Source organism: Perna viridis, chromosome 3, assembly GCF_037379345.1.
Source record: "Perna viridis isolate PV_CMFRI_1.1 ecotype Kerala chromosome 3, ASM3737934v1, whole genome shotgun sequence".
Taxonomy (NCBI): domain Eukaryota; kingdom Metazoa; phylum Mollusca; class Bivalvia; order Mytilida; family Mytilidae; genus Perna; species Perna viridis.
Genome location: NC_142447.1, coordinates 40,816,874 through 40,832,424, shown reverse-complemented (window position 1 = coordinate 40,832,424; position 15,551 = coordinate 40,816,874). Strand labels below are relative to the sequence as shown.

Genomic DNA, 15,551 nt, shown 5'->3' with positions numbered 1-15,551 from the left:
TAAGGTTAGCTGCTAAATATGATATTTGTTGATTAAACTTGTGGCAAACCCAAATCAGGATAAATGGTAGAATACTTGGTCAATAGTAGTCTAAGGTTAACTGCTAAATATAACATTTGTTGATTAAACTTGTGGCAAACCCAAATCAGGAAAAATGGTTGAATACTTGGTCAATAGTGTAAATTGGAATGAACTTAAGACTGACACAAATTTAGGACATAACTTTGGTTAGTTCCCTTTGTTCACGTCTAATATACCCTAGATAGTTTTATATTTAATGTATGTGAACTTGTTTAGTTGTGTCACCTCCAGCAACTTTAAAAAAATATTGTTACTATTAACATTTCGTGCTACAATTTCAGTCAATCATTGCCATTTGGACATGGTCTGGCAAATGCCTTAGTATTCAAGAAAGCTCGATTAGCTCTTGGACTCGATAGATGTCGATTCTTCATGTCAGGAGCTGCTCCCATCATGAAAGAAACTCTCGAGTTTTTTTACAGTATAAACATGGTTTTACATGAAGTTTATGGTATGAGTGAAAGCACAGGTAATGTTGTATTGTGGGTTACTTCCCTTTTTTAAGAAAGCGTAGTATTGTTAAAACCAGATGAATGGTAAGAAATCTGGAACAAAAAAATGTTGAGCGTGTTTGCTGACTTAAGATCTATAGATTATTAAAAAAAAAAAGAGGTCAATTTGGTTTAAGTTACGTAAAGAATGCTGGCAAAAAAAACAAAGAAACTTGAGAATGTTAGTTAAGGTGTTATGTTGGATAATTAGGTTAAATTCTTGCCTCCAAGTGTGTGAAATCAAACAAGTCTAGACCTATATGCATTATTTATAGGTTATGCTGTGGATTACATGTAAAATTCATGAAAATCAATCCAGACTTTGAGAATATTTCATGGATATTGCCAATTAGTTAAACAAATAGCACAGACATCCAATCCTGAAAGAAAGAAATAAGTTAATGGAAAAAAAATCCTCAGTAATAGCAAGTAAATGGATTTTGAATATAATTTAACATACCCTGTAAAAACTACATTATGTATTAAGCTTCTATAGTGGAATAAGTACTGTAAATTTGTTGGGGGTATATAGGAATCGCCCTATGTCCATATTTCTTGTCAGTGCGACTCCTCTTAAATTGGTCAAGGGATTTTTAATGAAATTTTATAGGAAGGTTGGATATCATATTTAGATGTGCATAAGTGAATAAAGTTACTGTAGGAGAACTCCAAAGGTAGATAATCCAGTTTAAGGGTTTTACATGTTGAAACATCCTTGGCACAACTCCTCCTTAACTGCTTCAGGGAATTTCATGAAATTTTATGGAAAGGTTGGCATGTAGATTTGCATGTAAGAATATGGCTCCAGTTGGAGGATTCTGAAGGGAGATAATTGAACTTACAAGTTGTATATTTAACTTCATATTTGAATTGGAGGGTGGTATTCTCTGTGTGAGCTTGCTCACAGTATATATAGTTATTGTTTAGTCTTGTAATTATTGATAAATGTAATATTTTATAGGTCCCCATTGTATAGGAACAGATGACAATTTCACTATTTGTAGTGTTGGGAAAGAGTTTCCTGGAGCTGAAACCAAACTTTCTTCACCTGATGAGGATGGAAACGGAGAGGTAGGCATTTTTTGTATTTTCTTCTTTATTAGCTCACCTGGAACTGAGATCTAAAGGAGCTTATGCTAACACTTACCTTCTATTATTCATAAATTTAACATTCAAATCCCATGATTTATTTAATGAAATTATATTTGTAAGGTTTTTGGTAGAATGGATGACACTCAAGCTTTTGATTTTTCTTTGCTTTCAATACATTTGTATTTATATCCCAACAAAGTTATTTGGTATAGGATTTAGCCTGTAAGTCCACATGTATTGTAAGTATAGCTCCTAAATGGATTTTTATGATTTTATTAATTTTTTTTAAAGAAAAATATATAGATATGAATGAATTAAGATGAATAATGTTTGACCACTGCAAGGGGAGGTAATCCAATATTATTTGCCTAATGTATGTCCACTTAAAGGCCTTTTAACTCTTAGACTTTGTTTTAGAATTACACAGTTTTTAAGGCTAATATTTAAGTATGGGCTTAAAATTTGCATACAGCTGGAATTGGGATGAATATTGGTGATTATTTCTTTCATTATAATTTACTTAGCCCTGTTCTTGTGTTATTGCTAATACATGTTTATATTTTTGTTTTTAATATTTTTAAAAACAGTGTTTAATTAACAAAAGTGGCGCTTAATATTGTATTGAATAGATATTGATATACATTATAAATAGTTACAATTAACCAGCATGTGAGATGGGACTTCAAAGAGTTATGAAAGTGTAAAATATTAATTTAAACAAAAACATAAATATATATATCTAGATTTACTTCAAATGTGGCTTTTTATAAGTGGGATATTTGTGTATGTTATTTTAGTTGCTGTCGGATATCAGTGTCCTATCTCTTATGTGTGTCACACAAAAAGATACATTAAGCACAATAATTAGAGCAACTTCAAGTTATACATGTTATAACATGTTTGTAGTTAAAAAATAATCATTTTCCTATGGCAAAAGTTGTGATATTGATTGTAAGTTTTTGGAACTTATTTAATACCCCAATAATCTCATTATCACTCATGGAGACCACTACACTTAACAACTGTTAACTAGCCCCATTGTAAATTACTAGTGATTGGGGCTACCTAATTGAACAATTTACACCTACTTAATATGATGGTGAATTCCATTGATTGGCCATGGAACCATATTCAGGTCAAAACTCCATGTAAATATGAATACTAATGATATATCACAATGGTTTATTTGTAAATCATTACTCAACACTTGAGGTCATTAACTTCATAATTGTCATATTATTGTGTGAAGTTTGTCCTTCACTACATCTTCCGTCTGGGGAAATAATTGAACTGCTAACCAGATCTTACTCTTCCTTAAGACTTATTCTACCTTTGCAAACCACATTTGAGGGTATAGGAATCACCCTGTCTTTCTATCTGTCCACCTGTCCACAAGTTTGGTAAGTACAATCCTTTCAAAACTACTCAATATATTTTGATGAAATTACAGGGTAATAAGAAGATTAAGATTAGTATTGTCAAATGCCTGCAAAGGGAGATAACCCTATTCACAGTAGTTAAGATCTTGTAAATGAAACGCTACCTAAACCGCAGTGGATTTGATAAAATGACATTAAGGCATTATATGAGGATGTGGATGATGTCAGATCACTGGTAAATTCTCCAACCTAAGGTTTAATATAATTAATGCCCACTTAAAGTCAAGGAGTAAGTAATTTCTTTGTGAGCTTGCTGACAGTATTTTATAGGCAATAATAGCACTGTTCATTTTCAATTTATCTGGGCTTCTCACTTATCTTAAAAAAATTTTTCTCTCCCTGTCAGACACACTTACACATGTATATATTTTACAGATCTGTATGAGTGGGAGACATGTTTTCATGGGTTATCTGAATGCCTTAGATAAAAATGTAGAGATATTTGACTCAGATGGTTGGTTAAAGTCTGGAGACATTGGGAAACATGACAACAAAGACTTCTTGTATATAACTGGTAGACTAAAAGGTAATCGGTGTATATGTCGGGGATGATTTTCTTCCATTTTTTAGCGGATTTCTGCTATGCCAAATCCAGATTTCACTGTTACGATTCTTTTTTAGTTCCAATTTTGCCACTTTCCGCTTTGTTTGTTGACTTCGTAACATCATCTCTGACATGTAAAAGTCAGTGATGTCGGGTAAACGAGGACAATTATTCATTGTGCAATGAGTCCTGTCTAAATCAAATCTCTTTCCAACTTCAAATTTGTTCGGTTTAGAAAGGAGTCCAGTTTACCTAAGTTAAAAATACAAAGGGATTTTTAAAAAAATGTTTGGTTTAGACAAGTTTTCAGATTATTCAGGGTTCAGTTTAGACAGGTTTCACTATATTAGATATGATTTTATAAATTTACATGTAGTCGATGAACTGAAACCCTACCTAATGGTCTAGAGTTTTTTTTTCCTTTTGTTAACTTACTTGTGTAAAACAAACATATATCAAAAATGAATAAGATCATAAATAATTTGTGTGAGCCACACATATGCCAAAAATGAATGAAATCTTTCCTAGCTCATGTGAGCCACACGTGCCAAAATTTGAATTAAATATTACCAAGCTTGTGTGAGTCATACATTTGTTGTTAATGAATAATATCTTCAGTTCTCTCATTACTTTAAGTAAAATTCAGGCTCTGGCAATTGTAGAGGTATTGGAAAACAAACAATACAAACCAATCCAAACATGCAATATTTGTACATAACTTAAACACAGCTAGATGACAAAAAATAAGACTGGTTATGTGGTCTGTAACTGTGTCTGAATTACTGGTTATGTGGTCTGTTACTGTGTCTGAATTAAAAATAAAAGTGAATTTCATTAGTTTTTGACTTTCATGTATCACTTCTTGTCTGATATTTATAAAAACTGCTTCTTTACAAAGAGCTGTAGGTAAATTATCTGAATCTAGCATGTTCTATATTATGTTCTTGTTTTAGATATATCTTGTACAAGTCTGTATATGGTAATTCACATGCTTCCAAAAATATTTTACAGAACTAATAATAACAGCAGGTGGAGAGAACATTGCTCCAGTCCCTATAGAATCCAATGTTAAGGAATCTCTACCTTGTATCAGTAACTGTATGCTGATAGGAGACAAACGGAAATTCCTCTCCATGATCTTATGTTTAAAGGTAAGACTACAACCAATGTTTTACAGCTTGTGTTTGTAGAGATATTTTTTATTACCCTCACAATCAAAGTTCCGGGTTATAAAGGAATTTACCTGTCTGTCCATTGAATCATCTGTCCACATATCTTTGAAGTGTAGCACCTTCTAAACTGCTCAATGCTTTTTAATGAAACTACAAATGAAGCTAGGCATCATATGTAAATGTGCATGAAGGAAAATAATTATTCTCAGCTGATTGCAAGGAAAATGATCAAACTTCAGGTTTTGAACAAGATAAATCTTGCCTCAGTGGATTTGGGTGAAATTTTATAGTAAGGTAATGTACAGGAAGGGAGATACTTATACTTCTATGAAACAAGTGGGTGGTAAATAGGAATCACCTTGTCTGTCATTCTTTCCAAAATTTTGCAGAATTATCTCTGCTCTCAGTGGATTGATTTCAAATTTGTTGTGTAGCTTTATATGCAAGGGTATCATGTAAATGATTTTGGGTGCTGTCTGATGTTTCATGGGACTTTACTCATTTTCACAATATGGAATGATGCAAAAATATTTTGTCACAAAAATCTTGTCTACGACTTGATGGATTGATTTTGGTGTGTGGCTTTACGTTGTAAGCTACTTCTTGTTTAGTTGGATTTTACTGTTTTCTTTTTTTTGAACATTACGGAAAATTTCGCCATCAATGGATGGATAGTTCTCAAATTTGGTTTGTGGCTTTATATATATGGGGAGTAGATTGTAACCGACTTTTGGAGCTCACTGATATCAGCTTCCTTTTATTGGTGGGGCTATACCTAGCAAGACAATGCATGCAACTTCATGTTAATATCTGATACATTATAAGGGAGATAATTTATCTGAAGGGTTCCACCTGTTAAATTCTCAAAAGCACAACTCATCCCAAACTGCTTAAGGTTACATTAAAGTCTAATATCTAGGACATTACTTGTTGAATTGTTTTCATTCATCATTTAAAGTATGCATTAAACATAGCTTTGTAACTTTGCTTTAAATATCTTGATGTGTCATTTAACATAAAAAAAAAAATATGCCATGTTTTGATAAAATATTTTCAAATTGTCATTTATTCAAATTATGATAGGTTATGCTGTGGCTCAGCTATATACCAACATCATTAACCATAAAATAATTTATTAAAAAAATATAGGTTTACACTTATGTTGTTGCAAAATATATTAGTATAAAAATGTTTTATTAAAAATGGACCATGCCTATGGGTAGATTACTGTATCAAGTAGTATTTAGCAAAGTTCAAGAGATTTGCTATACATATTAGTGAAATTGTAAATGAAAACAATTTGTCTAATAAAGTCCTAGATTTTGACTTTAGGAGAACTAGAACAGTTTTTTTGGAAAAATGGAAAGGAATGTTTACCCTTGTCGTGCTGTGCCCTGGCCTGTGTGGGATTGGCCCAGTTTCTGCTTCATTGGTTCTGGCAGTGTTAATCTTAGTTAAGGGAAGCTCAATTTGTTTCCATCTGCGAGCAGCATAACTGTGCTTTAAATGAGACTATCTAATACAGAGTGGTAAAAATAATGACTGGAGATCTGAAAAAAGAGGTCATGAGTTTGTGCTGCCCAAAAAAGTGACATTTTTTAGAGAGAAGGGTTCATTTCCTTTTTCCCTTGCAGAACAGAATTAATGTATAGTGTTTTACTTTGTCTGGAATCTAAATAAGAATGGTGTCTCTCACCACCATTTCTATGTCGACCCTTTGTATTGACTACTTCCGGTTTTAGGCCAAACAGAGGCCAAGAATTGAAAAAAATCCCCATTTTTTCACACGAGCGACACTTCAAGAGACTCCTGACCTCCCACTTGTGACTGTAACCTACCTTATTTGGCTTCAGTGGCCTTCACGGAAAATACACATTGTCTTTTTATACTACTGCAAATATTTTTTGGTCATATAATGTTGTCATGCTATTGTTGCTGGTGGTGTTCTTTAACTTTAGTTTATTTAAATAACTTGGGTAAAACTTGTTCAATTTTTTTTTTAATTTCGACACATTGTTCCTAGGGACATGGTCGAAGGCCTATAGTTTTAGAGGTATTTGTCCTACCCCTTTTGGAAAAAAGGAGTTAAATGGGTGTTATCATTAGAATTGATAATTGATGATCTGATTTTAATGATTCAGATGTTAATCTGTTCTTTTTTATATTCTGTTATAAGAGTAATTAAGGGAACAAAGATTCAAGCAGAAATCAAAAGAATGTTATCCAGGGACAAAGACTACACATGGAAAACAGACAAACACAACAAAAATCATAAAATAACCAAAATAAGAAATACAAGGAAACATAAGTAAATGAGCAACTCGGACTCCACTAAAAACTTGGAGCATGGACCAGGTGCACCGGTAGGGTAATTAATCAAACAGATTTGATTAAACTTTGTACTGTATTGTGTCTCAACTCGCTTGTGTCCATAATGAACCGTGATTCCCTGTGCTTAAGTGTGTCAAAAACTAATATTGTGTTCATACTTGCCCCAAGTGAACAGAGTTCAACAGCTGTGGAAGTGTCATGCTGCACTCCTTGAAGCTCTTTATTATTGATTTATCACACTCCTCCTAAACCTTTTGATGATTTTTTTTTTTTTACAAAATTCCAAGGAATGATGATAAGGTCATGCCCAAATGTATCGGATATTTTGGTATTTGATGTATTTGGGGTTTCCATTTAGCATGACATGGACTTTGCAATTGATGAGTTGGGTGAGGGAATTCAGAATGTTATTTAAAATCTTTAAATGTATCTTATGAATAATGTTCATCTTAAGATTCAATACCTTTCAAGTATTTGTTATAAATTTGAATTCCAAAATACATACACTGTGCGTACATACAGGAAGAAGTTGATAACCTGGTATCCATTTGTGAATTATGCTCTACAGTGCTATTCTGGTTTTTAAACTGTAAAGGAAAAATGAATTTTGTGACTATGTCAAAAATTATCTTTATTTGATCACATTTCTATAGTGTAGAAATTCATAAAATATATAAAATTATTTAAAGGGTAATGATTTTGACTCCCTTGAGCCTCTAGCTGACACATACTGAAACCTGTCTGTCCATCCTTCATTGTGTCATAGTATGTTGTCGTGCGGACAGCCCACCATTTTTTTTTTTTACAGATTTTCTTCAAATTAACTAATATTTCTTGTTGAAGAAACATTTTAAGTGGGTGCTATTTTCTGGTACTTGACTTTTTTGAGTAGATGTGAGGGTGTGTTCAATTTGTGAGCATGCTTAACTGTATTCAGATATATCTACTAAGGTCAACTTATGAAAGACAACTGTTCACACAGTAGTTGAGAAATACACATCATTGTTTACAATAACAAATTAATTATATGATTGTAAAGGTGGACATTAACCCTGATACTGGAGCCCCCACAGACCAACTTACGCAGGATACAATACAATGGTGTAAATCACTAGGAAGTAATGCCACCACTGTTGCTGATGTTATTGACAAAAAAGATGCTGTTGTGTTAAAGGCTATTCAGGATGGTATAGACAAGGCCAATGAAAAGTCGGTCTCCAGGGCATCCAAAGTACAGAAATGGTCAATTATTCCCAATGATTTCTCTATTGCTGGTGGTGAATTAGGTATGTTTTTCCAGTAGATAATTGTCAGAAGAGGGATATTTTATCTTTTTCATTATTCCTTATAGTATGGAATCATTTTTTTTTTCTTTTGCCTTTGAATTATTTAAACAATGAATAGAGCTAGAAAAGCATTGATTAAAAATGTCCTTTACATGTAGTTAATTATGCTTTTTGTTTATTGATTTTCAATTTGCGCTTCTGTTTTTCATGCAAGTTAATCAAGTTTCCTTTGGATATTTATTACTGGTAGCTTGGTAGCAACCTACTTAATGATATAATCTTGCTTAAAATGTAACTTTTTGAAATTTGATTTATTTTGTAATATCTGTTGTCCAATTATAACATTTTGAAGGGTAGTGTATGGTTTGCTCTTTCTTGTGTTCAAGAATAATTGTTAAATGAAAGCTACTTATACCCCCAATAAATAAAGGCAATTTTTTTTTGTTATTGGTGTGTGTGTTTGGGGAGGGGATAGATACCCTAGAGTCATCTGGGTCAGTTTTCATAAAAAATCTCAAGTTGAGAATTTCCTCAAGTCCTGTGTTGATCCTTAAATCTTCTATTTCAAGTGATCTGATTGGTTGAAATTTGAGTTGAGGAAAATCTGAATTTTAGATGTTTTATGAAACAGGACTATCTGTCTGTCTATATAATTTTTAAAAACATAGCCTCCCGTGGCATCATATGTAGATGTGCATGAGCCAGATGATTATTTATTATACTCCATGCAACAAAGTTGCAGATGGTATAATGTTTTTGACTGGTCAGTCTTACTTGATCTTCGCTACATTGTGAGGTCAACTTCTCTGAAATGGCATGATGGATTCTTTTCATATATGGTAGGATGTATTGTAAGAAGGTAAAGATTTGTGTAACATACCACCATTTTGATTCCACAAATTTTGATGGGTTATGGGACTTAGACTATTTTCAGCAGTTCATAATGGAAAAAGACCTCATGAGTGCAGCACAATATTTCTGAAAGTGCTTGACTGATTCCTTCCTTATTTGGTAGGAGTTACTGTTATAGATTTGAATCCAACGTCTACAAGCGTCAGACCATTATTATAATGCTTTTGAAATCCGCATTTTCAGTGGTATACACCGTAATGAAATCTTTTTGTCCCATGAAATTATAGTGAAATCTGGGAAATGCTTATTTTAACATATAACGTTAGAAGTGTTAGGTAAGATCTTTTACATGTTGTAAGAAGAGGTATCACACAGTCAGCTAATTATACCTCAGCAAATGATGTTTAGGGGTTTATAAGTTTCACCTTGTCTGTCTGTCTGGAACTATGGAATGCAATATAGCCATATGGAGATGTCTATACTGTCAGGAATTTATGTTAGGACAAAAATTGTAGAAATGATGGCTGTTGGACTATGGTGCTTTTCTACAGAACTTAAGTCTCGTGCGTTGTCTGCAACTTCTCCTCAATGACTTGCAGGATGCATTCAGGAGTGCTGAAGACATGATAAAATACTTAATTCAACTAAATGCATTTAATGTTTGTGGGATCCAAGGCTACCAGTTGTAAAAAAATTGAAGACCAGACATTTATTAGGCAAAGGCTTCCATATAATTTTGAAATCCAAGTGTTAAGAACCCTGTAGTTTTCTATAACAAAATTGAAATTCAAAATTATATTGCAGAGTTTTACTGCTGAAATAAATTTAATGCACTTCAGAAATGCCACCCTCAAGTTTTATAGAGCAAATAGATACACAATGTAACCATTTTTAGTTGCACTGAGTTGTCCATGTACACAATACAAGAACCAAACTTGGGTTAGGAATACTGAAGATAAATGTATATTCATAGCAATAAGCTGCCCTCTTTTTTTCTTTTTTTCTGATTTGTAAAATTCCTCAGTCTGAAATGATAATATTTCTGTTTTTACATTTTTCCCTTAGACAAAACCATTCTGTGATCATATGGCTTTGCACTATTACCAATACGTGCCTGTGGTCCACACATTCTGATCAAAATAAAAAGACTGGGGTTAATTTCATATCAACATTATCATATGTTTTCATGAGTGCTTTTATTTTATTTAATTATTAAATATATTTTATAGGTCCAACACTGAAATTACGGCGTCCAGTAGTTAGTAAAATGTACAAGAAAACAATAGATGCCTTCTACACTGAAGCTGAATAGTGGGTGTGTCTGTACAGGACAAGAGAACTGAAACTTCAGGTTGACCAAGATCTCAATCAATGCTTCCTCAAAACCTGGATTAGTGCTTCCTTTAGGCGTACATTGCTCACAAGACGCAAAAAATTCAAACTTAGGGATTTTTTGCAATGAATATATAGTTTGAAGAACATTTGTTTTGGCCATACAAAAATATTGTTATTACAGTTGATTCCACTTAATCACATACCTGTTAAATACATGAAAACTTGAAGAACAAAAACATTTCCCATCTTATCCTTGTAAAGGAATCCTCTGAATTGCATAAATATTTTTCAAAGTTTTCTAAAAAAAATTTACCTTAATGGGTAAATAGCATTACATCATTAGTGATATATTTCTGTTTTTACAGCAATATTTCCTCTTTCTTTTGATTGGACACTAAAGCGGGAATCTAATTAGACTTGAGGAAGGAATATATCCTATTAAAACATTGAAAATATAGGTATTTCCCTTGAAATTACAATTTCTGTTAATTGCATATTTTTTCAGAAAAAAGGTTATGTGATTAACAGGAATCAGCTGTATAAAATATGTTGACTTTATTACTAGCTTGGGACTACTAGAAGTATTTACTTTCATTTGATGAATATGTAGAAAGTTAGTATTATTTATAAACATTTGGAGTCTGTTAGATTTTAAAGGATGAGTGAGAATAGGCAAACAAGTTGATTGTTTTAAAACGTATCATTACTAAGTGATTTTATTGCAGATCTATTTATGTAATTAGGTATTGGTTGGACCAGTACTCATTATAAACAACATCAAAGTCTTTAATAAAAAAAAAAAAAAAATGTGTCTTTTTCCATGAGCAGTTCAGGAGTAAGTGCCCTCTTAGTCCAAACTTACTTTGCTATATTACATAATACACACGAAAAAGGTCTCTGAGACCAGCACTTTTTATGGACCTATACAATTTCGTTCTGTTCATAAATTATATACTTGTGGTGGAATAGTATAGTTTGAGTGCATAATATTTAACGCTAAGCTAAAATTACATTTATGGAGGAATGTCTATGAAATTTTCATTAATACTTACCAATTGTTTTAGCTTTCATTGTTTAGCTTTTTGTCACCCTGCTGCAACACAGAAGGTGACATAGAAATATCAGTGTCTGTATGTCCATCTGTCACATTTGACCTTCTGGATGCAACTCCTTGGAATCTACTCTGTGGGTTTTTTTTCAAATTCTGTAGGGTTTTTAGTCACCATGTGTAGTTGATCATATCGTGCCACCATTTCCAATAGACAGAGTAAACAGGAGTTATGGGACATTTGCATTTCAAATTTTTTGTGGCATGGGAGATACAGCTATGCATATTAATCTTACTTATAACTTAATAATTTCCTGTAATTTTTTGTTGTTGTCTTTTTTTCATGTTTAACAAGGGCTTTTTTTTTTTTTCAACATTTTGGCATTCCTTTCATTGTGGTCTGTATGTCTGTGAACAATGTGTTGAATAGTCTACCTCAGGTAATGTCAATATATGAACTGAGTATTGTTGTAGATAATTTCTTTCAGAATACCATACAGTTGTTCAAATGGACATCTGTGATGCAAGAAGGTTAATATAATTGTTTGGTTTCTTTCAACAAGAAAAATACTTCATTAGGGACATAGAAGTTCCATTATACAAATGTTGGGCACTTTGGAGTTATCTATACAATAAAACCTGGTTTTAGTATTTAATATTCAGACAATTAATTAAATGAAGAGCTTCATTTGCATATTTTTGCATGAAGAGAATTGATTGACCAAAATAATATGATATGTTAAATCACTGCTGGATAATAACCTCTTTCACAAAATCTAATTAGCTACTATCTAACATGGAGCATGACTTCTAGAATCTTGGTTCCCATGGTTACTCTTTCTCATTACTGAAACGGTACTATCACATGTTTGTACCTGTTGTATTAGGGAAGTTGTTTGTTATTGCTTGATACATGGGTAATAAAGCAGTTCTGTCACACTACTGCCACTATTATACAATTATTAGATTATTTGTTCAGTTCTTATGAAGTGCCATTTGTAAATATATCTGGCAGATGCAGAATCTTAAATAGAATAAAATTACATATCAAACAAGTGAGATTTATATGACATTGTATTTATTGTTATTTTATATATATAGTTCTATATTTTTATACATACTTGTGTATTAAATCTTACAGAAATGCTTTGACAATGTTTGAATAAATTAAAGAAACAAAGGTTTCAATCATTTATCATTGAACTTTGTAGTTTAGTGCTCAACTATTTGAAAAGATGGATTCAATTTTTTTTCAAAATTGTTTTAATTGAGTAGGGCAACAGGGTAAGCTTATTGAAATTACATGTAACTGTCCATGTGCTTCTATTCTATCTAAAATGGGAAAAGACTGGTACTGTTTTCCCGAACAGAACCAACATGTAACTCCTGGGTTATATGATAGACAACCCTCTATAAGACTATTGATTTCCAGTCAAGATACTTCAGAAGAATTTTTTGCATTTTCTACAAAATTGAATATATTGCTGACTGCGGAGTCAAAATTCAAAATATTTTTGGCAATACATTTTGTTTTGGAAGTAACTATTTGTATACATGTATACATATATGAGGATTACTACTACTGCCTAGTATGGTTAATTGTGTGGTATCCTGAATTACTTTTTTTTATTGAAAAAAAAAACCAAAATAACCTATGATTTAGTATTAAAATATGACAAGTAAATTATAAATATGTCACTGTCACATTGAAAAACTTGGTCTATTAAATAAAACAATAATCAGTTACGAAACCAATGCCTGGTTTCATTAAAAAATCACAAATTGGAATATTCCTCAACTCACATTTTATCAATCAGATTGAGGAAATTCTCAGCTTGAGACTTATGAAACCCAGACTATAAAACATGTCTGATCTACAATTTAATTGTGTAAGTGAAGACTTGTATTGGGATGTAGGTTGTCCTCTCATTGCCATCGGTTGTTGTAAACTTACATTTATAGTTATCATCTGATACTTAGCATCAGTAACCTGTCTGACCAATCATCATTCTGATAATTCATCTACTAAAACAGAAAAATCTTCTGGTATCCAGTCCTTATTTGGTAATTAAATAATCAATTATTATCTATCTTTAGGTTGGTTATGGATTTATAAACTTTAGTTTTTATACAGTTGTATTAGATTGCTAACAATTAACTTATAATATTCGTTAACATCTGATGAATAAAGTTATTAAACATGTAATTGTTTCTCGTTTAGTTGAAGCCAACATTCAGTATTGTTACAAGTGCACTTTGGTCATAGGAAAAGAATCAAATTGGTTAATTAACTGCGTAAGCAATATATTCTCTGTGTGATCTCATTTGTTTTTATTTACCAGTACTATGATATATATGGATATTTTTGTGTCGATATCATCAATCTGAGTAAAAACTTGAGACGCTTTCTGTCTCGTCTTGATGTATTTATAGAAAGCAGAAATATGGGAGGCTACGACAAAAATGAACAGCATATGATGTGTCCAGCTCCATGCATAATTGACTTTTCCTATCATTGCTCCATTGCTACTCGTGCGTTTAACTTTCTGTAAGTTTTAAAAAATTTAAACAGTTGCTGAAAGGAAAAACATTTCTGTACATTTTATAGGTGCATTTTGCTTCTTGTGATGTGAAGCCTAATCTCCACAATGATTTTTAAATATACCCCTATCTTGTGAAAACACTGGGATTTCCCATGCTATTTATAGACCCTTCACTTCCGGTGACCAGTACTGCACTGCAAGTCTGCTAACCCCACATGCCATTCTGAGGATTGTGAGCTGACATATGTAGAATCATGCTGATATATAGTCCTCTGCAGGTTAAAGTTAATGTGAAGTCCAGAGAAGCCATTGAATATTGTGAAATTAGCATAGAAGCCTATGGGAAGAGGAATTAGTGGTTAAGCTGAAGCCATGGCAAAATGAAAAGTTTCTTGAAATAGCTTTAAACTACTTGAAGATCTTGTTAACTTTGCCATGAGAGGAATACACTACAAAAATCCTTCAAAATATGCATTTTTTTAAGTTATAGGTCCAAATTATGGAGAATTGGTCTTTTTGGCTGATTTTTATGTCCTATCTTGTAAAAAGCGTAGAAAATTTAGTAAAAATATCAAATATTAAACTTTGAGGGCTATATTTACCTAAATATGGTGGTAATAAGCACTTGAAATCAAGTTTTGTGTAGATTTGAGCAAAAATTAGGTTAGAAATGAGGAAAAACTCACTTTCATTACTGCGGTTAAGGTCATATAAGCATTCCCCTATGGCAACATGGAAAATCCATTATTGAGTACTTTTTTTGCTTTGAGTAAAAACTTGAGACGCTTTCTGTCTCGTCTTGATGTATTTATAGAAAGCAGAAATATGGGAGGCTACGACAAAAATGAACAGCATATGATGTGTCCAGCTCCATGCATAATTGACTTTTCCTATCATTGCTCCATTGCTACTCGTGCCAAATATATCACCTTTTGTGAAAATTTAAAGATTTAGGATTTTTGACATGTGATCAAGAAAAAGGGGGAGGCATGTCAGAAATAAATTTTTAAAAATAGACCAATTTCTCAGAAAATGATTACTTTTAAAACTATTTCTTCATTAATATTGTTAAAAAACAAGTTGTGATATTGATATTTTTTATTTGAAAAGTCAGAAAAAGTTCTTTGCAAATATTTAATGCATTTAAGTATGGTAGAATATTGTCACTTTTTTGCTCGCACAACTTGGTTACCCTATATTTAAAAATCAAGTATTTAAAAAAGTGCTTGTCACATTTCACTGAAACTTTGCAAATGCATTCAGTATGTGTGTAGGAAGATACCAGTATAGTTATTAATTTTTTCTAAGACAAAAAGTGACTCTAGGTTACAGACCAC

At 32.2% G+C, this 15,551-nt stretch overlaps 1 protein-coding gene across 9 annotated transcripts in view; it reads left to right on the top strand.

Annotated features, from left to right (window-relative positions):
• Nucleotides 1-13,877, top strand: part of LOC148622272 (long-chain-fatty-acid--CoA ligase ACSBG2-like) — a 71,669-nt gene extending 57,792 nt beyond the window's left edge. For all 9 annotated transcript variants that reach the window (XM_088572008.1, XM_088572017.1, XM_088572013.1 and 6 more), the window contains 6 exons: nt 363-550; nt 1,534-1,643; nt 3,479-3,629; nt 4,659-4,798; nt 8,190-8,436; nt 10,518-13,877. In XM_088572008.1, the coding sequence (XP_088428134.1) occupies nt 363-550; nt 1,534-1,643; nt 3,479-3,629; nt 4,659-4,798; nt 8,190-8,436; nt 10,518-10,600 (919 nt within the window). In that variant the 3' untranslated portion in view covers nt 10,601-13,877. The remainder of the gene's footprint in view (nt 1-362; nt 551-1,533; nt 1,644-3,478; nt 3,630-4,658; nt 4,799-8,189; nt 8,437-10,517) is intronic.
• Nucleotides 13,878-15,551: the final 1,674 nt, after the last annotated feature.